At 38.1% G+C, this 24,974-nt stretch overlaps 1 protein-coding gene across 9 annotated transcripts in view; it reads right to left on the bottom strand.

Moving 5' to 3' along the window:
* The window catches only part of PTPN13 (protein tyrosine phosphatase non-receptor type 13), a 217,226-nt gene that overhangs the window by 169,147 nt on the left and 23,105 nt on the right, over nt 1-24,974 (bottom strand). For all 9 annotated transcript variants that reach the window (XM_027769869.1, XM_027769867.1, XM_027769870.1 and 6 more), the window contains exon 2: nt 2,417-2,536. In XM_027769869.1, coding sequence (XP_027625670.1) covers nt 2,417-2,531 — 115 coding nt within the window. In that variant the 5' untranslated portion in view covers nt 2,532-2,536. The remainder of the gene's footprint in view (nt 1-2,416; nt 2,537-24,974) is intronic.

Consider the following 24,974-nt stretch of genomic DNA (forward strand, 5'->3'; position numbering starts at 1 on the left):
GGATTTAAGACACAGCTGCTTCACAATTTTATAACACATTTGTCTGTTTACTGTAATGTGCCAATATGTAATGCAATAGTTGCCTCTCAATGACAATAACTTTACATTCAGACATTCAAGCTCTATTAATATTACGAAATTTGAAAGAAGGAAAACCCTTAGGTACTTACAGTATACAATGTGCATTATATTGGATGAGTCATGACCTGGGCAGTGATCTTCTATTAGCATAATAAAAGGAGGTATTATCTCTTCCTTCTCTGAACATCTGTAGTATTTATTGTCCCTACTCCCCTTTTGGCACACTGTTTGAAGCGGTAAACTTTTCACATGCATCTGATCTGAATCCCTTAAGGGTAACAGTGACACCTTCTGCTTATTTGGATATTCCACACATACCTGACAAGGAGATGTTTTTTAAATATTGACTTTTGTTAATTAACTGAGTAATGCCATGACATCTTTCCTTTGACACCTTTGGAGCATGGCTACCTACTCTCTCTGTACTCTGGAGTACCCATACTATTGAATTTTTTGAAAATTTTCTAAAAAATGAAAGTGAAATAAACAAAGCAACAAAGTTTATTTAAAACAGCAAGATTTGTGGGACCAACAGTTGGCATAATGGCTATGTCACTGGACTCCCATGTAGCGATTCGAGTCCTGGACCCAGTGGCTTAAACTAGGGCGGGTGTGCATGCATGCCCAAGATCCCGAGAGGAGAATTGAGGAGATGGGACTGCGGCATAGCCATCTCCTCCTGGTGTGTGTGTGTGTGTGTGTGTGTGTGTGTGTGTGTGTGTGATTTCTGGCTTCCTATCTGTCTGTCTGTCTCTGTCTTTCTGGTGAATGCAGGTGCCCTATAGCAAAAACCTCTAAAAAAGAAAGAAAAAAAAACCAGATTTGTTAAGTGATATTAGATAAAAATAAATATTTTTTCTTTAGATTAATCCTTACTCTAATCAGAGATTTTCAAACATCTAGGCTGTAGCAATAATGGGTGGGCCCTAACACACTTCTGTTCAAGCTCCTGCCCTCAGATTGGAAAACAGCATCAACATCAAGAACAAAGTTCACCAACTACCCCCAAACATTCTTCCCTGTGCTCTAGACTTGCAGTACTCAATTGGTTATCCCTACACCTTTCTAAAAGGTTTCCATGATTCTTGTCTTTAGCAATTCTGTCTCAAACTTCAGCATGCATCAGAATATCCTAAAGGGCTTGTCAGAACACAGATTGCTGAGCTCATTGCCAGGGTTTCTTACTCAGGAGGTTTTTAGTGTGAGCCTCAGCATGTCCACTTAAAGCAAGTTTTCAAGTGATGCTGATGCTGCTAGTACAGGGACCACACTGAGAACAACCACTACTTTCCATCCTCATCTATTTCTGCCATATTTATTGTGACTGATTTAGTCATTCGATTTTTTAAAAAAGATTTTTAAAATTTAACTATATTTATTTATTTTAAATTGACCAGGGAGGGGCAGAGTGAGAGCAAAAGAGAGAGAAGGAAAGTGAGAAAGCAAGCCACCAAGTCCAGGACTTGAACTGCGGTCAGCCATGTGGGAGTCCAGCACCCTTAACCACCACACTACCTGCTGGGCCCTATTCATTCAACTTTAAAGATGGATTCTTCCTTTAGATGAAGCTTGTTTTCTCCACCTGCTGTTCCAAATTAGTGTTCATCATGTGGTGTGAAGAGCAAATACTGTCTTTGTGTGACACTTTTCAGCATGATACCCATGTTTGTGGACAACCAAAGGCTGACTCTAACTTTCCCAGCTCCAAAATGCCACACAACCATTTGGACCAAGTGACCATTGCTACAGGGAAGCATCAAACTACTTATTAAGCCTACATTTCCCCATTTGAGAGTAACAGGGATGCATATGTTACTCTCTCTGCAGAGAAAGGTTTTCCTTCCCTCTCACCTGGTTAATTTCTACTGTCTCTCAGGTCTCAGCGCAGAGGGGACTTATTCAGGAAAGCCTCCTTTATCTTCCCCATGACTGAGTCAAATCTTCCAGATCTGGAGTCTCATAGAGTAACTGAGCCTCTTTTTCAGCCCTTTTTATGGTTGCCTTTTTTACTTTATTTATGTAAGTAATGTTATAGCTGATTTTTCCCCACACTGGACTGTAAGCTCCAAACAGACAGAAAATGTGTTTAGTTTTTGACCTTATCATATTTTCACTGCCTGGTAAAATATCAGGCACATGGAAGAGGTTCAAACAAATATACACACGATCTGAGCTTTTTCAGTTCTAAGAGAGATAAGAGAAAGTATTCCTTTCTATATGCAGGCAAAGGCATAGAAATATTGAAGCAAAAATATGACTTTGGTCTTATATCTGATTTTTACCTACTCCACACTCAAAAAACAAACAAACAAACAAACTATCCAAAATGACTTACCTCTTCTGAATAATTCTTGGAGACTTTCAGCACTTTGATTTAATACAGCCCATATTTCTTCCTCCTGAAGTGGTCCACCCCGAACCTCCAGGGCCTCAGCTAGTGACACATGCATATTACCTGGGAAACAAAGGTAACAGATGGTCTATACACCAGCAACTTAAATACATTTGCAATAGTGAAAACTGCACATAAATGATGAGAAACTTTAAGCCCCTGGTCTACCTAAGATCTCAATATAGCCTTTAATTTAAATATAATTCTAGTCTTTTACTCACAGGAGATGAAGGAAGTATACAAAAACAAAAACCCTTAAAACAACCAGTTGCCCTAGCCCAACAAGGTCAACCTCAGAGAACTGGAGAACAATGGTAGTGACTACTCCATGAGGAAAGACCAAGATCCCAGAATACCAGCATACAGATGATTAGACCAAAGTCATCAGTCTGAATTGAAAGTCTTTCAGCTTTTGGTTCTAGGTTTTAGCCTATTCACCCCAGATGTAAGGAGTAGAGAAGGGATCCTGTAGCCATGGTAGAAGTTGGGAGTCAGATGGAAACACATGCCTTCCATTCATTAATTGACTTGTATTATCGTACATTGATTTATGTGTATACAGAAAAATAGAAGCTTCATTTCTTTCTAAGAGATATGTGAGTTAGGAGCATGAAATATATTAATAAACTGGAAGTTTTAACAGAGGCATCTGTTAGATACTATTAGCAATGAGATACAGAAGTGGCTTGTGAGAAAGAGTACCCTGTAGTCAATTTCTAAAGTAACAGAACCGGTTACACAGCTCTAGAGCCTACATACATGGTATGCAGAGTAGAGAGAAGATTGCACAAGAAGGCGTTCTTTGAAGAGAGTTATGCTGATTTTCATGTCTCTCCCAAAGTAGGTGGAGTGTGGGAAGGTGCCTTCCTTTTACCTCAAGGAAGTGAAAGTAACTCCAATGGAATCCCCTTGCAGTGCTTTGACATGTGTTCCCTGAAAATTAGGGGGGGGGGGGGTGGATACAGTGGATTGGCTATCACTCTGAGGCAGAAGCAACAGGGAGAGCATTGTGGGCACATATACGGATGAAGCATGAAGCCAGATACACTTGCAGGCACTGGCAGGGAAGAGGGGGAGAGGCAGAGCAGCAGCATTGCACAGAGGGCCAGCCTGAAGCTACACAAAATCCTACATAGAGGACAAACGTGTTCTAAAATTTAGGTAATGGTAAGAACAGCACAACTCTGTGTAAATCCTAAAAACCACTGAAAGTACACTTTGTAGAATTTTTGTTGTCTTTTATTTACGATAATATGTGTGCGCGTGTGTGCTAGAGAAGGAAGGAACAGCCACCACGGGACTCAGTCATATTGTCATCCCCTTCCTTTAGCCAGCCAGGATCCGGGGCACAAGAGTACATGTCTGGGTGTGTTTTCAAGCCTGGTCTTGGGGACTCAAACCATGGCTGAAATGTGCTTTAAGCTCCACAGTCCAGTACACTACTTACTGCATCGCAGAGGCTGGACTTGAAGGTACATTTTAAAAGGGTAAATTCTATGGTCTATGAATTATATCATGAAAATCTGTTTTAAAAATCTAGAGGGCTGGCCCTCTAGCCTAATGGTTAAGTGAGCCAGATCCCACGTGGCCAGCTACCGTTAAAATCTTAGCCTTGCTAGCTTAAAAACCCTCTGGGCCAGTGCATACATGTGCTCTACATCCCAACAAGATGGAAAAATGAAGAAAGGACTGCAGTGGAGTGAAGAGAAAGAAGAGAAATTAGAACTATTGTTACTGTGGAATGACCTGGGAGAAAACCAGACTGAGGGCCAGAAGGGCTAGGGGATACTCACTAGTTGGAGGAAAATTTTTCTGGAGTGTTACAGGTGGTACATGGGTCTTCAGAAAACTCATGGAAAATGTAAAAAAAATAGCTTTTCACATAACAAACTTTTTCCAGTGCTTGATCTTTCTATCTATAAAGATCACTAATTATACCTCTGTTGCTTGATTTGATTGGGTCTGAATTATATTTTATGAATCCTCTGTTAATTTTTAATTTTTACTTCCTTCTATTAAAAATAGGGTCTATATGAATGTCTCCGTTTAGAACTTGTTAGAACTCCAAAATATAGAAAGAACATGTTTTTTAAAGCAGTATCAACAACCTAACAGGACAGATTTCATATTTCTAATTTACAACTTTGCTAAAAACAATTTAAGATTTCTTTACCCTGCCTCATCCCAATTACTCAATCTCAGACCTAAATGTAGTGTCACAGCAGCTTAAAAAATGAACAACCCCCCCCAAAGATATAAGTTTATAAACTGCCCATCATCACTTGAGCTGTGTTTTTTTCACCTTTATATAGCTTCTTAGATTGTCAGCTCTGAAAGCAAAGGGAAGATAATGAGGGAATGAAGGAAATGCAGAAGTTAAAGAAGGTTAAAAAATGAAAAGGAAGGAAGGAAACAAGGAAGAAATGAATAAGGAAGAGAGAGGGAAGAGGGTGAAAAAAGCTTGAATTCAACCAATAGATCAGGGAAAGAAAAAGCTATGAACATTTTTTGAAGTTTATTGCTTCCATTGTTTTCTTTAGACATAGTACTAGGTAACTTGGGGTACAGATATACAATTGCCATTATTTTACTATCACAAAGGTTCTGTTTCATAATCAACATAACCATATTATTCTGTATTTCCTTGAAGGTTGTGTGTTACCTAACTAAAAAGATTTTGGAAAGAACTTCAAGTAAGAAAAATTTAGTATATTACATAATCAATCATAGTCACATTTTTGGTTAGCACAGGTAACTGGCACGACCTTAAAACTGTGTCCAGAGTCAAACAAAGCCACAAAAGGATTCTAACATGTCATTTTAATCCTGATAGATTATGGCATTTACAGATAGGAACCATATAAAAGTGATTCAGAATAGAATAAAATAGTAATGGATTAAGTAAATCCAATCAGGTGATATAATAACCTCTCTACGGATAAACTAACTAGAAATGTTTAACTTAAATCTAAGGAAATAGGGCTATAAGAGCACCCTGTTTCATGAACAAGTTGCTACAAAATAGAGCTCGGTATATGCCACTAGGCTCAGCTAGTATTCTGGCTGAGGACTTCTTTTGATATTATGAAAAAATGTTTTGTCGTGAAGGCAATCCCCCAGTTGTAAGCATCCCGTAACCTAGGAAAACTCATATTTCACTATGTGAAAGTTTAAAAGAAGCAAGTCTATATATTAGTATTTTTTTAGAACTAAAGATTAGGGACCAGCAGTTAGCGTAATGGCTATGTCGCTGGATTCCCATGTAGTCTACTGTGGTTCGAGTCCCAGACCCAGTGGCTTAAAACTCACTCAGGGCACATGTGCATGCGTGCCCAAGATCCCGAGAGAAGAATAGAGGAGAAGGAATTGTGACGTGGCCATCCCCCCTGGGGGGTGATTTCTTGCTTTCTGTCTCTCTGTCTCTGACTGTCTGGCGAGCACACGTCCCCTATGGCAAAAACCTCTCAAAAAAAAAAAAAACCCTAAAGATTAAAGAAAAAATCTGTGCATACATAGTATTTTATCTATTACAATGTCTAAGATAAATAGGTCAGTTAGAATAATAGATAAGCTTTATGCTTCTAACCAAAATAGTATAATTGAGAACACGGTCGAGATTTGTTTTTTTTTTTTTTTCAGAGGTTTTTGCTATTGGGCACATGCGCTCGCCAGACAGACAGAGAGAGACAGAGAGACAGAAAGAGAGAAATCACCCCCCAGGGAGGATGGCCATGCTGAAATCCCTTCTCCTCCATTCTCCTCTCGGGATCTTGGGCATGCACGCACATGTACCTGGCATGACTTTAAGCCCCCAGTCTAGGACTCGAACCGTGGTCAACTACATGGGAGTCCAGTGACATAGCTATTATGCCAACTGCTGGTCCCTGAGACTTGCATTTTTATGTGTACAAAACACCCTGAAACAAAGAAGAGAACTTAAAGTCTTGTCAAACTTTATGTCTTACCTTATATAATAAGCATCTGTTAGGAGACTTATTAAGGTATGGGGGAAGGTTTTCTTGTTAGTTAAACATGTGAAATAATTTTTAAATTAGCTTTTAATTATAAATAATGCAGTTTAAAATATTTACAGGATCTTAATGAACTAGATTTGAAAATAGGAATATAGACTCAATCGAAGGACCCCATAAATGTGACTATAAACATTTTCTACATGAAGAATGAAAATTAAATTGATCTTAAAAGTTTAAGGACTAGGAGGCCAGCAAGTGGTATGGTGGTTAATGGCGCTGGACTCCTCCATGGTCAACTGTGGTTTAAGTCCTGGACCTGGTGGCTTGCCTTCTCACTTCCTTTCTTTCTCTTTTTTTCTTTTAAATAATTATTTTTTTTAAATTTTATTTCTTTATTTTAATTTGACCAAAGAGGGACAGAGAGAGAGAGAGAGGAAGCAAGAAAGGAAAGCTGCCAGGTCCAGGACTTGAACTGCAGTCTGCCATGTGAGAGTCCAGCGCCCTTAACCACCACACCACCTGCCAGTCTGCTTTCTCAATTTCCCTCTCTCTCTCTCTTACTCTGCCCCTTTCTGGTCAAAATAAAATAAAATAAAACAAATTAATTAGGTTAAAGAATTATTTTTTGGGGACCAGCAGGTGGCATGGTGGTTAAGGTGCTGGACACTCCCACATGGCCAACCATAGTTTGAATCCTGGACCTGGTGGCTTGATTTCTCACTTTCTCTCTCTGTGTGTGCCTCTCTCTGGTCAAATTAAAATAAATGAATGAATAAATAAATAATTCTTAAAAAAAAAAAAGAAAATAATTCTTTTTTTAAAATGTTTAAGAACTGGGTTTTGGAATTCTTAATAAAATACTCACTTAAAATAACTTTTAATTAGCTTGTTTTGGGTAAATAATACCTTGGAGGGCATTTTTTAAAATTAGCAGAAAAGTCACTGTGACCAGATCAGGCAATGTTTCCATTGATAACACCAAATGCATGACAGATAAAAGAAAAAAAAAACTGATAAATTGGAATTCATCCAAATTAAACTTCTGGTACTTGAAAAGAATATGCTATGTTAAAAGAATGAAAAAGTGAACCACAAAGTAAAGGAAAATATTTGCAAATCATATAATGTGGTAAAAAGACTGTCCAGAATGTATAAAGAACTCTAAAACTCAATAATAGAAAACATTTTTTTAATAGGCAAGATTGAATAGACACTTCACCAAAGGAGATTTATGGATAGCAAATAAGTATATGAAACAATGTTCAACATCATTAGCCATTAAGGAAATAAAAATTAAAATTAAAACAATGAGATACTACCACATAGTCATCAGAATGGCTAAAATTAAAAAGACTGACTATACTAAGTGCTGACAAAGATAGAGAGGAACTGGGGGATGGAAGGTGGCATGGTGGTTAAGAGCACTGGACTCCCATACGGCTGGCTGCAGTTTGAGTCCTGGACCTGGCAGCTTCTTTCTTACTTTCCTTCTCTGTCTCTCTCCGGTCAAATAAATCAATGAAGTTAAATAAAATAATTCTTAAAAAAAAAAGAGAGAAAGGAACTGGAATTCTCTTATGTTGCTAGTGGGAATGTAGAATGGTATCCTTTTGAAAACTGTTGATATGGTTTCTTAGAAGTTAAACATACACCTACCATATAACCTAACCTTTTATTCTGAAGTATTAACCCAATAGAAATATAAAACTATGTCTAGGCAAATATTTATGCACAATCATTGGTAGCCAATTTATTTGTAACAACCGCAAACTGGAAACATTGTCTATCAACTGGTGAATGGATAAAGACACCTAAGTACATCTCCATAATGGAGTACTAATCAGCAGTAAAAACTACTATTAATGCATGCAAAAACATGGATAAATCTCAACATAATTATGCAGAATGAAGAAAGTAGACCAGAAAAAGTATGTGCAATAAGATTACATTTATATAAAATTGTAGAGAATGCAACTAACTCATAGCTTCAGAAAGTAGATGAAAGGTTGTCTGAGATGGCATGGCTTAGGGAGAGGCACATGGGAAGAAGTTAAAAAGGGACATGAGACAACGCTTGGAGGTGATGGATATGTTTATTATCTTAATTGTGATGATGGTTTCACAGTCACATGTGTGTGTCAAAACTTGTAAAATTACATACTTTAAGTTTGTACAGTTTATTATATGTCAACTATGCCTCTATAAAGCATTAAAAAGAGAAAAGGCAAACAAACTAAACCTAACCATGCCTGGAATAGCATTCCTTTTCTTTAGCTCATGAAATTGTCTCAATCTTTTTTTTTTTTAAACCCCCAAAAGAAACCAAGCTCCAACTTCAGGCAATACTTTTATTTATTTATTTATTTATTTATTTATTTATTTATTTATTTATTCATTCATTCATTCATTTATGCATCCAATTGCTATACATCATTTATATTATAAAGAGAATTCACCCAGCATGATAGACATCTCAGAACAGTCCAGTTGAGAAAACTTATTTTTTGAAATATGCTGATACATTTATTTTTTTAAAAGTTAACTTCTCCCACTTTTTTAAATTATGATAAAAAAATACATAACATTAAGCTTATTACCTTAATTATTGTTACACATAAGTACGTTTACATCATTGCCTAATAGGTCTCTGGAACTTTCACCTTGTAAATCTAAACTTCTATACCTATTGAATGCTAATCCCTCCTCTCACCTTCCTTTGCCCTTGGTAACCACCTTTCTACTTTCTGTTTTTATGATATCTGTTTTAGATGTTTCACATGAGTGGAATCCTATAGTACTTATCTTTTTTTGACTGACTTATTTTGCTTAACATGATGTCCTTCAGGTTCATCCATGCTATAGCAGGCGCCAGGAGTCCTTTTTTAAGGCTGCATAATATTTCTTGGCATGTATCTACCATATTTTCTTTATTCATCTGTTAATTGTCACTGGAGTTGCTCTTAGCTCTTGGCTAGTGTAAATAATGCTGTAAATGAACATGGGTGTACAAGCATCTCTTTGAGAGCCTGCTTTGAATTCTTTTGGATATACGACCACAGTGAAATTGCTGGATCATATGGTAATTCTATTTTTAATTTTTTTGAGGAACCTTCATACTGTTTTCAATAGCAGTTGCACCATTTTACATTCCCAACCACAGTACACAAGGGTCCCAATTTCTCTACCTCCTCACCAATTAAAGCATTAATAAAAGAACTATTATAATTCTAGAAAACTAATCTCTCTAATAGAATAAATGTAGTCATGCATCACTTAGCAACAGATATGTTCTGAGAAATGCATAGGGTATGTGCTTTCTTAATTGAGTGAATATCATACATTACACAAACCTAGATAGATAGCATTCTCTATATGTAGGCTATATGGAATAATCTTAAACATCACATATATGGTCTGTCATTGACTAAAATGTTGTTATCTGGTGTATCCATTAATATTTCATCAGTGGTAGCTACAGATCAGGTGGTAGAGAAAAAATATTGTTCCCTAATATAATTAGGAAAATCTATGAAGAAATTGGGATTTAAAAGAAAAAGAATTAAGAAAAAGAGATAAAATTCAATGAAGTTTTTTGCCTCAAGGTAGAAAACAGCATGTATCTAACTAAATCACTTTTATTGAAGCTGGAGCAATGTTTAAATATTTGTCAACTTTTCCATTATGCTTTTCCTGTGAAAAACAAGAAGCTAAAATAAACACAAGTCAAAATTGCCTTTCTGAGCCTCTGGCTCATGTTAACTACTTATCTAAATAGAAATCATGTATGTCTACTCCCCGCTCTCAAAGGACAGCTTCAAAGAACAGGAAGGAAAACTAGAATTCTTTAATCCCTCTCTGCATCATTTAAACTTATGAGAAAAGTAAAATGAGGGGGGAAATGCCCAATTTCACATATTTTCTTTTTCTTTATCAGTTGGGAAGTACCAATAAGAAATCATGCAATGGTACAATCTGCATTTTTTTTAATAAATATTTTGCTAGAAGGTAATGCTTGAGAGAGACAGAGAGAGAGAGAAAGAGAGAGAGAGAGAGAGAGAGAGAGAGAAAGAGAGGGAAGGTGAGAAAGCACCCCCTGAGATGTATGGTCATACCCTCTTCCTCCATTCCCCTCTTGGGATTTTGGGCACACACATGCACACATACTCAGCATGTTTTTTAAGCCAACCAGTCCAGGACTTGAACCATGCTGTCAGCCATGTCGGATACAGCTACTTATAGACTAGGCAATCAACTAGCCCAAATCCAAGTTTTTAATATTGTCTTTCCACATCATCCCTCTGCCCAGCCACTGACTTTTGTTAAGAACATGGCTTTGGGAACCAGTAGTTAGTGTAATGGCTATGTTGCTGGACTCTCAGGTAGTCGACCGTGGTTCACGTCCCCAACCCGGAGGCTTAGAACTCACGCCGGGGGCGTGTGCGTGTGTACCAAAGATCCTGAGAGGGGAATGGAGGAGAGGGGATTGTGGCATGACCATCCCCCCTGGGGGGTGATTTCTCGCTTTCTGCGTCTCTGTCTCTCTCTGTCTGTCTGGCGAGCGCACGCGCCCTATAGCAAAAAACTCTCCAAAAAAAAAAGAACATGACTTTAAGGATAAATTTGTATTGATCTTCTCAAAAAATGAAGACTTAAAATATCTGAGTGGTGGCCAGCAGGTAGTGTGGTGGTTAAGGCGTTGGACTCCCACATGGCCAACCGTGGTTTGAGCCCTGATTTGAAAATCACACCAGGTGTGTGTGTGTGCATGACCAATACCCTGAGGGGAGAATGGAGAAGGGATTATGGCTTGGCCATTCCTCCTGGGGATGATTTCTCACTTTCCCTATCACTGCGTCTCTCTGTCTCTTTCTGGAAAGCACATGTGCCCAATCACCACGACATGAGAAAAAAAAAGAAAAAAAGAAGTTTGAGTGGGCAGCCAACAAAGGAAACAAATATAGTTAAAGCACAAAAGACCAAATAAACATTTCATATTTGTTCTTTATAACAAAAGAACTCATGTATTAGACAAAAGTCCGAGACTGTCCTCAAAATTACATTCATGTTGTAAACCACCAATGTAGTAGGGCACAGGGCAAAACTTTGATGGCGACCTCTAAGAGCCAAGACTGTATCCCAGACAACAAACAAGTAGCAAGATGGTTCTACAGTCTCAAGAAATTAATTCTACCAAAACAATGAACTTGACCAAGGACTCCGAGTTTCAGATGAGACTGTAGTCCTGGCTGACAACGTTACTTCAGGTTGGTGAGATCCCGAAATGGAGAACCAGTTGACCTGTGACCAGACTCCTGATGAATAATAAGGCTAAGAAATAAACTGGTACCAAGAACTATTTTATATTCTTAATTCCTTTTCAATTAAACTCTTCAAGTCCTATGTATGTGTACACATTTTTGAGTTTTCAAAAAATAATAACTATTCCGTAAATATGCTTCTGCTTCTATGACTTGCTCTTTCACTCTGAATTACTTTGTGAGTTTCATCCATGTTCATTTGTATTGCCTATTCACTATCATTACTGATTAGAATTGTTAGAATTTGAGTTGTTTCTAGGGTTTTGTTTTTGTTTTTGTTTGTTTTTTGCTAATAAAAATAACGTAGCTATGAACATTTTTGTATTTGTACACATAATTGAATAGACATTCTAGATCACAGAGTACGTACATCTTCAACATTGGTATAAACCCAAGCAAATTTCCAGTGGGATCATACCAGCTTCCATTCCAACAATACTATAAAGGACACATACTATCTGTAGGTATTGACAAGAGTTTTTGGTACCAAAATGGTGGGTATGAAGTGGTAACGCACTGTAACAGTAACTTGCTTTTTTGGGTGCAAGTTACTCATGAGGTCAAATGTTAAGTTTCTGTGTTCAAGGTTTGCTAAGACTGCCATAACATAGTACCACAGACTGGGGGTGGGGTGGGGGTGGGGTGCTTAAATGGCAGAAATAATCTTCTAAAATTTCTGGAGATGAGAACTCCAAGATCAAGGTGTCAGCAGTGTTGATTTCTTCTGAAGCCTTTTCCCAAGGCTTGTAGATGGCCATAGGCTCCTTCTGTCTTTATGTGGTCTCTGCTTTATGTTGTCTATATCCTAATTTATTTGTTACATAAGGATACTAGTCAGACTAGATTAGGGCTCATCTGAAACTCCAGTTTTTATTAATTACCTCTTTAAATTTTTAATTTCCAAATCCAGTCACATTCTGAGATACTGTGAATTTGGGTTTCAACATATGAATAGGAGGGTGGGAGGGGAGGCAGGGGAATCATTCAGCTGCTAACAGTGACCATTAAAATTGTAACATGCTCACATCTTGGTTTCTTGCTTTTTCTACTGATCCCTCACTAACAAAGATTAATTTAGAATAAACTACATCCTATCTATTTCATCTTCTAAATTAGCAATTCTAAAGGAGAACTTTCTTCAGATCATTTCTTTTCATAAGCTTCCACTAAGGCTATACTGATTACCACATGAACTCCAAGCATACCCATAAATCCATTAACTTGCTACTTAACCATCTATTAAATTTCTCTTTTATTTATTTATTTTTTAATTTTTTTTTAGAGTTTATTTTATTTCTTCCATGACTATGTTGGGAGCATCCCTAACAAGGTCTTCATAGCGTTATCCACCCCAGCCTCAGTCAGCCCAGATTACAAGCAGCAGCATATACTGGGAGACCTTTGGACACACACCCAGGACCTTCCCACATGAGTCCAACAACACAGAGCACTGCCTTACCATTATGCCACTGCTGCTTGCCCCACTGAATACCTCTTATATGGTAAGTTTTACACTGAACCTGGGACCAAAAAAACCCCAAAACAACAACAACAACAACAACAACAAAACAAGAAATAGGATGAAAAAATAAGAAAACCAGAAGATTGTTATGTTAGAAATGATAAAAGAAAAATTTCAAATAAAAGATTAAGGATGTGGATTTTGGAGCCAAAAAGTGATATGGAGGTTCCTGCAGCTGGGTTCCACTTGGCCAAGTCTGCAGTTTGAGTCCCAGTGGTTTGAAAATAATGCTGGGCATGTGTGTGTCCATATCCAAAATTCTGAGAGAAGAATGGGTACTGTGGCATAATCATTCTCCCTGGAGGGTGATTTCTCACTTTCTCTCTCTCTCTCTCTCTGGCATATGCGCATACCCTATAGCGGGGGGCAGGGGGGGAGAAAGGATGTGGATTTTTGGGCTAGCAGGTGGTTTGGTGGTTAAGGAGGCTGGATCCCACATGGCTAACTGTGAAGTTTCTGTCCTGGGCCCAGTTGCTTGAGAAAACATGCTGGGGGGCCAGCAGGTGGTATGGTGGTTAAGGCGTTGGACTCCCATATGACTGACCACAGTTTGAATCCTGGACCTGGTAGCTTGCTTTTTCACTTTCCCTCTGTGTCTTTCTCTCTGTCTCTCTGGTCAAATTAAAAAAAAATAATAAAATAGAATAAATAATTATTAAAAAAATAATTAAAAACAAAACAACCACACTGGGCATGTGTATGTGCATTCCCAAAATCCTGAGAGGAGAATGGAAGTGAAGGGATTTCAATGTGGCCATTCCCCTTGGGATGATTTCTCATCTCACCTCACCCCAGTGAGTGCACACGTCCTACAGTATACACACACACACACACACACACACACACACACAAGAATGTGGATTTTAATGCCAGGCTTGTCAAATTACCAACTTTGTAATTTTGGGCTAATCACTTAGTATTTCCAGGGTTAGCTTTCTTCTAAAAATTAGTTATTAACACTTCCTATCTTACAAGATGTTGGCAAGAATTAAAGAAGATGTACATGATATCTTTGGTTTGGGGCCTGGCAGTATGATCTGTCAATGATTATTATGTTTTATCATTGATCTCGAATAACATAGAGATGCCATGTAATTTAAAAAGCATATGGATTTGGCTATATGGACAATATAGGTAATTTTAACAAAAGAAGTTTCAGTCAAGTAGAAGATGAAAAAGCAAGTTGATAGAACACTTTGGATTCTGGAATTGCAGATTATTTCATTAAAGAGGCACACTGTCTTTGTAAGATGTTGTATAATCTTTGGGAGCACTTTACCATAATTTTAAGGACTTACGGGTAAAACTGAACCCAATTAAAATTCATACAATCAGGGACAGAAGGTGGCACAGTGGTATAACATGACACTAAAAGGTTTTTGGTTTAAGCCCAGAGATCCCCTTGAGGATGCACACCCATGACCTGAGGCTGGAGGTAGATCTCAACTCCCAGACTCTACTGGGGTTGCTGTTTATCTATCTCTCTTTTCCTGGCTCTTTTACCCACAGAAAAAAAAAATAAATAAACTTTAAAAAGTTTATATGGTAGTCAAGGTGATAATTAAGGATGTCTTTTTAAAAGTGGAGATGATTTTTAAAATTAAATATTCCACTGTCTATTATGAATACAAGAGTTTTAAAAGTGTATTTATTCCATGAGAGAGAGAGAGAGAGAGAGATACAGTACTCCAACAGGGTCTCGATGCCATGATCCATCCTAGCTTCAGCTGGCCCAGATCATTGGCAGTCATGCCCAGTGTACTCTGAGAGGTCTCTATACATGAACCAGCAGCCTTTCCTTGTGGCTCTGACCCACAGAGCATCATGTTTACCATTGCTGTCCCACCCTGCATTCAAGAGTTTTTAACCTACTAATTGTTAAAGTGATCATATGTCCAACAGAGTCCTGCTGTCTACAGTAACAGCCAGCAGTGTAAGCTCTGTGCGTGTACTCCAGCCAAGACTTTGTCCGCCTTCGTAGTGTGGAGAATCCACAAAGTCAGTGAGAAACTGGGAACACACATTCAGCTAGAGGCAATGGGTGGCCCGTGTGATAGAGGGTTATGTTATAAATCTGTGTTTTAGGGAGAAACAGGAGAGGCTTTGAGAGAAACAGAGAGACTTCCAGACACAATGTATACCTATACAAAAAAGGAGAATTCCTCAGCTGTCATGAATTAGTTGTAAACATTAGAAAGTCATAAGTGGACTTTCATCTTATTGGGTCATTGGAAGTCATGACACATTTTTGCATAGAGAAATATGTCATGATTTTTCTGATGATCCAATAATATGGAACTGAAGCCATTTATTCTGGCCGTAGTTTTGGAGTCATCTGATGTCTGTTCTTCCCTCATTTTCCACATCAAATCTCTTGGAAAATTCTGTTGGCGGTGCCAACAGGTGGTATGGTGGTTAAGATGCTGAACTCCCACATGGCTGACTGTATTCGAGTCCAAGTCCTGGTGGCTTGCTCTCTCAATTTTCCTCTCTCTCTCTCTCTCTCTCTCTGTGTGTGTGTGTATGTGTGTGTGTGTCTGGTAAGTACATGTGCTCTATAGCAAATTAAATAATAATAAATAAAATTAAATAATTCTTTGAAAAAAAATTCTGTTGGCTCTGCGTTCAAGACATATGTGGTTAATCTCATAACTTCTATTGCTAGTCTAGTCTTGACTGCTTTCTACCGTCTATAGCAGTGCTGATAGAGCTTCCTGTGATGACAGATGTGTTCTTTATCTGTGCTGTCCACTACAGAAAAGGCACTAGACATATATGGCTATTATGCCCTTAATATGTGACTAGTGCAACAGAGAAACCGAATTTTTAAATTTAATTTAATTTAAATTAATTTAAATTTAAATGGCCACACAGAACTTGTGGTTAAATATTTAGCACTGAAGGTTTAGAAACCTATGGCAATAGGGTTATAAAAAGTCTCTTTGCTTCCCCTGGTTTCCTTCTTGTCTATTCCCACTATCATGACTATTTTCTTTTTTTTTTGGAGAGGTTTTTGCTATAGGGCACATGCGCTCGCCAGACAGAGAGAGACAGAGAGATAGAAAGCAAGAAATTACCCCCCAGGGGGGATGGCCATGCCGCAATCCCTTCTCCTCCATTCTCCTCTCGGGATCTTGTGCACGCACGCACACGTGCCCGGCGTGAGTTTAAGCCACCAGGTCCGGGACTTGAACCACAGTCGACTACGTGGGAGTCCAGCAACATAGCCATTACGCAAACTGCTGGTCCCAATCATGACTATTTTAAAATGTAGGTCTTATCAATCACACCAGTGCTTCATGGCTTTACATCACACTTAGAATAAAATCTCTAATCCCTACTCAGGCTTACAGACTACCTGATTTTCCCCAGGCTACCTCTCTAGGTGAATTACCCATTTGCTCTCCTTCAGTCCTGACATACTCTAGCCATAGACTCTTAAGCCCCTGCATTTGTCTAGCACATATCTTTCTCAATAGACCCACAACTTTCTCAATAGCCTAGCTTCATTCAGCTCTGTGATCAGCTGTCTCACAAAGGGACTTTCTTCCCCATCCTGAATCTAAAATAGCAGCACCATCCACTCCCTCACTCTTTTATACCATTATCCAATTATATACTATTTCACAGCATTTATAATACCTGACAATATATTCTAGATTTAATCTTTAATGAAAGTCTTTCACAACAAAATGCAAACCTCGAGGAACAGATGTTTTGTCATTTTTGCTAACTAGTGTATCTTCTAATGTCTAGGACAATTTCCAGCACAGAGTAGATCCTCAGTAAGATATATATATATTTTTAAGAGTTTTTTTCGTTTTTGTTTTTGGTTTTGCTATAGGACATGTGCACTCACCAGAAAGATAGGGAGAGACAGAAAGTGAGAAATCACCCCCCCAGGGGAGATGGCCATGCCGTAATCCTTTCTCCTCCATTCTCCTCTCGGGATCTTGGACACTCACATACGTGCACCTGGTGTGGGTTTAAGCCACTGGGTCTGGGACTCGAACTATGGTTGATTACATGGGAGTCCAGAGACATAGCCATTACACCAATTAATTGCTGGTCCCCTTAGTAAAGACATACTGAATGAAAATAAACTCAAATCTCATTTAACCTCTCTTGGTCTCACATTCACACAATAAATATTTACTCATTATTTATAAGGCACTGCATCAGACAGTGTGGGGAAATTTAATCCGAAAGCAGCTCAGGCCTTGCAAACCAGATTACCACCAGAATAATCCTTGAAGTTCTTTAAATCCTCAAGTTTTGAGTCTGTGACTTCACCTAGAAATAGTTGGAACTTTCTCTTAAAGACAGTAGGAGCTCTGATGTCCATCTTTCTAATATTAAAATGTTTTCCATCTGAAAAGAGTAGTCTTTTCATTTATTTATTTTTTTGAGAGGTTTTTGCTATAGGGTGTGTGCGCTCGCCAGAAAGACAGAGAGAGGCAGGGAGGTAGAAAGTGAGAAATCACCCCCTGGGGGGATGACACGAGGTCACACTGCAATCCGTTCTCCTCCATTCTCTTCTCGGGATCTTAAGCACGCACAGACATGTGCCCGGCGTGAGTTTAAGCTACCGGGTCCAGGACTCGAACTGTGGTCGGCTACATGGGAGTTCAGCAACATAGCCATTATGCTAACTGCTGGTCCCCTGAAAAGAGTCGTCTTTTTATAGTATTCATAACAGAACACAGAACTAAGACAGGTGAGGTAAAAATTAGGTAGGTAGTTTTCAAGTTCTGTATATAGATTTTCTACTAATAGAGAAAAATTCTGGAGGTAAGGTTCTAAAGTGGCTAAGCAGAGGGAAATAATCATCTGTGGGGGACGTCTTAGAGATTTTCCTATTTTAGGTGAATGCGGTGGCCTTAGTCTTCTGGTGTGTTTTCCAAGTCTAACATTATGTCTGTAAAATGCCATAATGAATGCAAGTTAATGTATCAGTCATTTTTCTGACAAGTTGCTTCCTGCTTATTCAAGTAATGACTCTCAAGGTTGACAGACAGCAAGGAATGAAAGTGAGAATCAAAGCAGAGTAACATACAAATACGCTACTAAATAATTAAGAACGCTTTGTACCTGTACTGTTGGAAATAGGCCCACATACATAGCAGGCTTAAACCTATGAAACTGGTGATACTCGTCCATTTTTATAGTTCAGCTTAAAACTAACTTGCCAGATGTTTACACAGTCACTATGAAATTTCTCTCTCTGCACTATTAGAGCCAGTCATTCTTGAAAGTATTTTGTTAAGGAAAACAAAATCGATTGAGTTGTGTATGCCTTCTTCTAAAATTTTACCTAGACAAACAAAATGTAAGTCTTTAGTTCCAATTAGTGCATCATGTAGGAGTCACTCTTCAAATCTACAACTAATAATAGATCTATAATGCTTTGGATTCTGAAAAATCAGTTAACAAATTGTGTATAAAATACTACACGTGTAGTTCAGATGCAGATTCCAACTTGTTGGTGAATAATCAGAATCAGGATGACAATCCTCTACAATTAGTAGTTACATCATAGGTAATCAGTGCAATTATATCCAAACCCCGTTTTTCCTTAATACTAAAACGAAGTATAATTTTTAAGTCTGCAGTTCTATAAAGGGCATTCAGCTTACTTAAACCTAAATCCACTTCTTAGAAGTCTAATACTAGAAGTATTTCCAAAATCAAGAATAACTTACTAGACTTGGTAGCTTTCCGTTAGTACTGAAATTTTAGGATAACAAGTTTCACATTCTCTATTTCAGACCCATTTTTTATTCTATGGCCAATACAGCACAGTCTTCATCTTAGGAAACATATTCTGATGGCTTTTGTTTCATTGTAAAAACCCATAAACCTTGAAGTCCCTTAAATCCTCAGGTTTTGAGCCTGTGACTTCACCTAGAAATAGGTGGAACCCATTTTACAGTTATCTGATAATTCCAACTGATTTTTGGTTTGCATAGAATATTTATTTAAACGACCATGATGAAACTTACTCTGTTAGAAGTAAAGGAAATACTTAAAAGTCAAACCAAAAAACAAGTTTACTGAGAAATAACAAAAGTTCTTTCTTTCTTTCTTTCTTTTTCTTTAATTTCCCCAGGGCACATGTGCTTCCCAGAGAGAGAGAGGGAGAGGAAAAAAGACATCCCTCCAATAGAGTATGGTCAAATCACAATTTCTTCTCCATTTCTCCATATTGTTGGGATTTGGGGCACAAATACACATACCCAGCTTTTTTTTGAAGCCACTAGGCTGGGATTTGAACCATGGTCAGCCATGATGGATCTGGCTCCCTCAATCACTAGGCCACTAGGCTGGCCCCAAAAGTTTTTATAGCAAAAAAAGTGATTCTTTTCTTTTCTATTCTTTCTTCCTCTTCCTCTTTCTCTCTTTCTTAATTTGCTATAGGGCATGTGAGAGACAGAGAGTGGGAAAATAAAGCACTCCCCAAGGAAGAGGGCCACATTGCATTCCTGAGTTGTGTATGCCTTCTTCTAAAATTTTACCTAGACAAACAAAATGTAAGTCTTTAGTTCCAATTAGTGCATCATGTAGGAGTCACTCTTCAAATCTACAACTAATAATAGATCTATAATGCTTTGGATTCTGAAAAATCAGTTAACAAATTGTGTATAAAATACTACACGTGTAGTTCAGATGCAGATTCCAACTTGTTGGTGAATAATCAGAATCAGGATGACAATCCTCTACAATTAGTAGTTACATCATAGGTAATCAGTGCAATTATATCCAAACCCCGTTTTTCCTTAATACTAAAACGAAGTATAATTTTTAAGTCTGCAGTTCTATAAAGGGCATTCAGCTTACTTAAACCTAAATCCACTTCTTAGAAGTCTAATACTAGAAGTATTTCCAAAATCAAGAATAACTTACTAGACTTGGTAGCTTTCCGTTAGTACTGAAATTTTAGGATAACAAGTTTCACATTCTCTATTTCAGACCCATTTTTTATTCTATGGCCAATACAGCACAGTCTTCATCTTAGGAAACATATTCTGATGGCTTTTGTTTCATTGTAAAAACCCATAAACCTTGAAGTCCCTTAAATCCTCAGGTTTTGAGCCTGTGACTTCACCTAGAAATAGGTGGAACCCATTTTACAGTTATCTGATAATTCCAACTGATTTTTGGTTTGCATAGAATATTTATTTAAACGACCATGATGAAACTTACTCTGTTAGAAGTAAAGGAAATACTTAAAAGTCAAACCAAAAAACAAGTTTACTGAGAAATAACAAAAGTTCTTTCTTTCTTTCTTTCTTTTTCTTTAATTTCCCCAGGGCACATGTGCTTCCCAGAGAGAGAGAGGGAGAGGAAAAAAGACATCCCTCCAATAGAGTATGGTCAAATCACAATTTCTTCTCCATTTCTCCATATTGTTGGGATTTGGGGCACAAATACACATACCCAGCTTTTTTTTGAAGCCACTAGGCTGGGATTTGAACCATGGTCAGCCATGATGGATCTGGCTCCCTCAATCACTAGGCCACTAGGCTGGCCCCAAAAGTTTTTATAGCAAAAAAAGTGATTCTTTTCTTTTCTATTCTTTCTTCCTCTTCCTCTTTCTCTCTTTCTTAATTTGCTATAGGGCATGTGAGAGACAGAGAGTGGGAAAATAAAGCACTCCCCAAGGAAGAGGGCCACATTGCATTCCCTTCTCCATTCTCCTTTTGGGATGTTGAGCACACATGAACATGAGCCCAGAGTGTTTTCCAGGCACCAGGTCTGAGATTCAAATGATGCAGTCGACCATGGAGGATCCAGGCGCATTAACCACTGCACCACAGGCCGGCCCAATCTTTACTAAAGAATAGTATTTCATCAATTTAGAAAATCAACCATATAATAGTGTAGATAAAAACTTGGTGACAATAAAATTACAATATTATAATTTACTTTTTTTTTTTTTTTTAAGAGAGATTTTTGGCAGGGACCAGCAGTTGGCGTAATGGCTATGTCATTGGACTCCCATGTAGTCTACTGTGGTTCGAGTCCTGGACCCAGTGGCTTAAACTCATACCGGGCACGTGTGCCTGTGTGCCCAAGATTCTGAGAGGAGAATGGAGGAGAAGGGATTACAGCGTGGCCATCCCCTCGGGGAGTGATTTCTTGCTTTCTTTCTCTCTGTATTTCTGGCGAGCACATGCACCCTATAGCAAAAACCTCTCCAAAAGAGAGAGAGAGAGAGAGAGAGAGATTTTTGCTATAGGGCATGTATGCTCTTTGGAGTGACAGAAAGTGAAAAATCACCCCCCTGAGGGGGGATGGCCACACCACAATCCCTTCTCTTCCATTTCCTCTCAGGATTTTGGACACATTCCCAGTATGAGTTAAGTTGTCCATTCTGGGACTTGAACCAAGTCTCCACTACATGGGAGTCCAACAATGTAAACCATTACAGCATCTGCTGGTTCCACAATATTATAGTTTAATAAGAGCAATTCCTTTAAATTAATTAATCCACCATAAAAGCAACTCAGAATGGGTTTATTCTGCTTATATATGGGGGTAATTTGTGACTTTTCTTGTTTAGTTTACTGATTAAGTTTTTTGAGAAATTGCTATAGGGTATGTGCGCTCACCAGAGAGACAGAGAGAGAGAAAGAGAGAAAGATAGAAAGTGAGAACTCATCCCCCAAGAGGGATGGCCATGCTGCAATCCCTTCACCTCCATTCTCCTCTCATTATCTTGTGCATGCACATGTGAGTTTTCAGCTGCTGCATTTGGGACTCGAACCACAGTTGACTACATGAGAGTCTAGAGGTGTAACCATTATGCCATCTGCTGGTCCCCTGTCTTCTATTTTAAAATATAACAAAACTAATCTAAATAACTAAAAATTTGCAAATAAGTTCTATTATCTTTTATATGAAAAGTAAAAGGCCATGACACATTTGCTAGCCACGAATGTCTTAGCGCTTTTTGCTTAAAAACACTAGGGTGAGTTACAAAATTATTAAGCCTCCTAATTGACATTTCTTTCCACAAAAACACTAGGGTGAGTTACAAAATTATTAAACCTGTTAATTGACATTTCTTTCCAGTTGAACTGCTATTCTTGCTTGTGGGCAGTCAGTCTTCGAACATGGAGGCGGGAATGCCAGATATTTAACTTGCCAGCCTCACTGCAGTTGGGATATAAGCAACAACCTATTCTAGCAAGACAGAATCTAGTGGGAGATAAACCTTTCTATAAAAGATACATGAAAGGAAATGTCTGTATTCTTTGTCTAGCTACACAGAAAAGAGTTAATATAGCAGGCTGCTTGAAGGGTGGCCTTTGGCTGGCATCTGGGAACTTCAGATTTCAAGAGGGTTCTCACCCTTCCCAGAACTCTTAAGAGTGGCTTCATTGTGTGTGAATTGTTTGTGCAAACAATGTGGTTTATGCTCAACACCTGCTTTCTTCTTGGGGTCTGGAATTTCTTTACATGCTAGGCCGTGGGTGCTTATAGGATCAGTCTCTAGTAAAAACTTTGAGCACTGGGTCTCTAATGAGCTTGCTTGGAAGACAACATTTCACACCAGTTGTCACAACTCATTGCTGAGGGAATTAAGTACAGCCTGTTATGACTCCATAGGGAAAGGACTCTTGGAAGATTACATGATTTCTTTGACTCAGCCACATTGCTGTTTCTTTTTGCCGATTTTGCTTTGTATCCTTTTATTGTAATAAATTCGTTGTGTTGAATCTTCCTAGAAAATCAAGGAACCTAATGGTCTTGGGAACCTTTGACACTAGCTACTGTAGTGTCTATAGTGGATACTTGCAACTGTAGCAGCTGTACTTACTGCAACTACTGGAGGACTCAAGAATTCAAGATAATACTCAGGATGACAGTAGAGAAAAAAAAAAAGCAAACAAGAAAGAGTAAGTTAGGGACCTTATGACTGAGCCACTGATTAAACCTTTGAATCTCCTACCTCCAGATTTTTTTAAAAAGAGTTACTTGTTTAATTTCATTTATTCAATTATCTACTTTAATTTGACCAGAGAGAGGAACACAAAGAGAGTGGGAAAGTGAGAAAGCAAGCCATCAGGTCTGAGACTTGAACCACAGTTGGCCATGTGGGAGTGTCCAGGGCCTTAATCACCATGCCACCTGCTGGCCCCCCTCCAGATTTCTTATGTTCAATATTTTAAAGTAAAATATTTTATCAATTAGGAATAAAAAGAATACTTATTTTCTTAAAAATGTATTATTATACATAAGGAGCCAGTAGGTGGTGTGGTGGTTAAGCCTAGACTCCCACATGGCGAATCACTGAACCTGGTGGCTTAAAAATCATGCTAGATGCATGTGCATGCATGCCCAAAATCCCAAGAGGAGAATGGAAAAGAAGGGATTGCAGTGTGGCCATCCCCTCTAGGGGGTGATTTCTCACTTTCCCTTTCTTTCTCTCTCTCTCTCAACAAACAAACAAACAAACAAAAAACATGAAAAGTAAATAGGGCCATCTGAAGACATTACTGTTTGAATTTTTTTAAAGATAAAGATTTATTTCTCAGTAAAAGTAAAAATATAAAAGAAACATGCTCAGAAGATATCCCATTTCATAACATCTTTTAAAGCAATAATATTTAAAGCTGGATGATACTTGAATTTCAGGTTACTAGAGCATTATCTATTTCATCTAAATTGTTGGATTTATTTGTATAAAGTCACTGATAAAATTCCCTTATATTCTCTTAATAAATGCTGAGGGAGCAGCAGATGGCATAATGGTTACGTTGTTGGACTCCCATGTAGTCGACTTCAGAGTCCCAGACCTGGAGGCTTGAAACAAGCCAGGTGTGTGTGCATGAGTGCCCGGAATCCCAAGAGGAGAATGGAGAAGAGATTGTGGTGTGGCCATCTCCCCAGGGGGATGATTTCTCACTTTCTGTTTCTCTTTTTCTCTCCTGCAATCACATATGTCCTATAGCAAAAATCTCTCCAAATAAATGAATGAATGAATGTTGAATCTCTGGTGGTCACTCACTCCTTATATTGGTCATTTTTGTCTTGTTTCTTTCCTGATCAGTTTGGTTAGAGGTTTATCAATTTAACTGATAAACTAGCTTTAGATTGTATTCATTTTTGTCTTTCTTGGTGTTCTATTTTACTCTCTTCTCCTCTGATTTTTATTCTTTTCATTTTTATTATTTTTCTAGTATCTTTTTAATTTTTTTGAGAGATTTTTGCTATTGGGTGCATGTGCTCATTGAAGAAACAGAGAGAGACAGAAAGTGAGAAATTACCTACCCCGGGGGGATGGCCATGCTGCAATCCCTTGTCACCCATTCTCCTCTTGGGATTTTGTGCATGCATGCACATGTGTCTGACATGAGTTTAAGCCATCCAATCTGGGTCTTAAACTATGGTCGCCTATGTGGAAATCAGTGACACAATCATTATGCCATCTGTTGGTCCTTATTTTTCTAGTACTTTATACTTCTTTTTTTTAGATGAAAGTTGAGATCATTTGTTTGAATCATTTTTTTCTTTACTAGTGTAGGTGTTTATAGCTATAAGTCTTTCCTGAAGGCTTGCTTTAGGAGTTTATATGCCACACATTTTGATACATTGTATTTTTTTAAAAGAATTTTTTATTTAACTCTATATTTTTAAAAAATTTGGCAAGAGAGTGACAGAGTGAGAGAGAGAGAGAGAGG

This window comes from Tupaia chinensis, unplaced genomic scaffold (assembly GCF_000334495.1).
Source record: "Tupaia chinensis unplaced genomic scaffold, TupChi_1.0 Scaffold000094_1, whole genome shotgun sequence".
In the NCBI taxonomy this organism is placed as follows: Eukaryota; Metazoa; Chordata; class Mammalia; order Scandentia; family Tupaiidae; genus Tupaia; species Tupaia belangeri.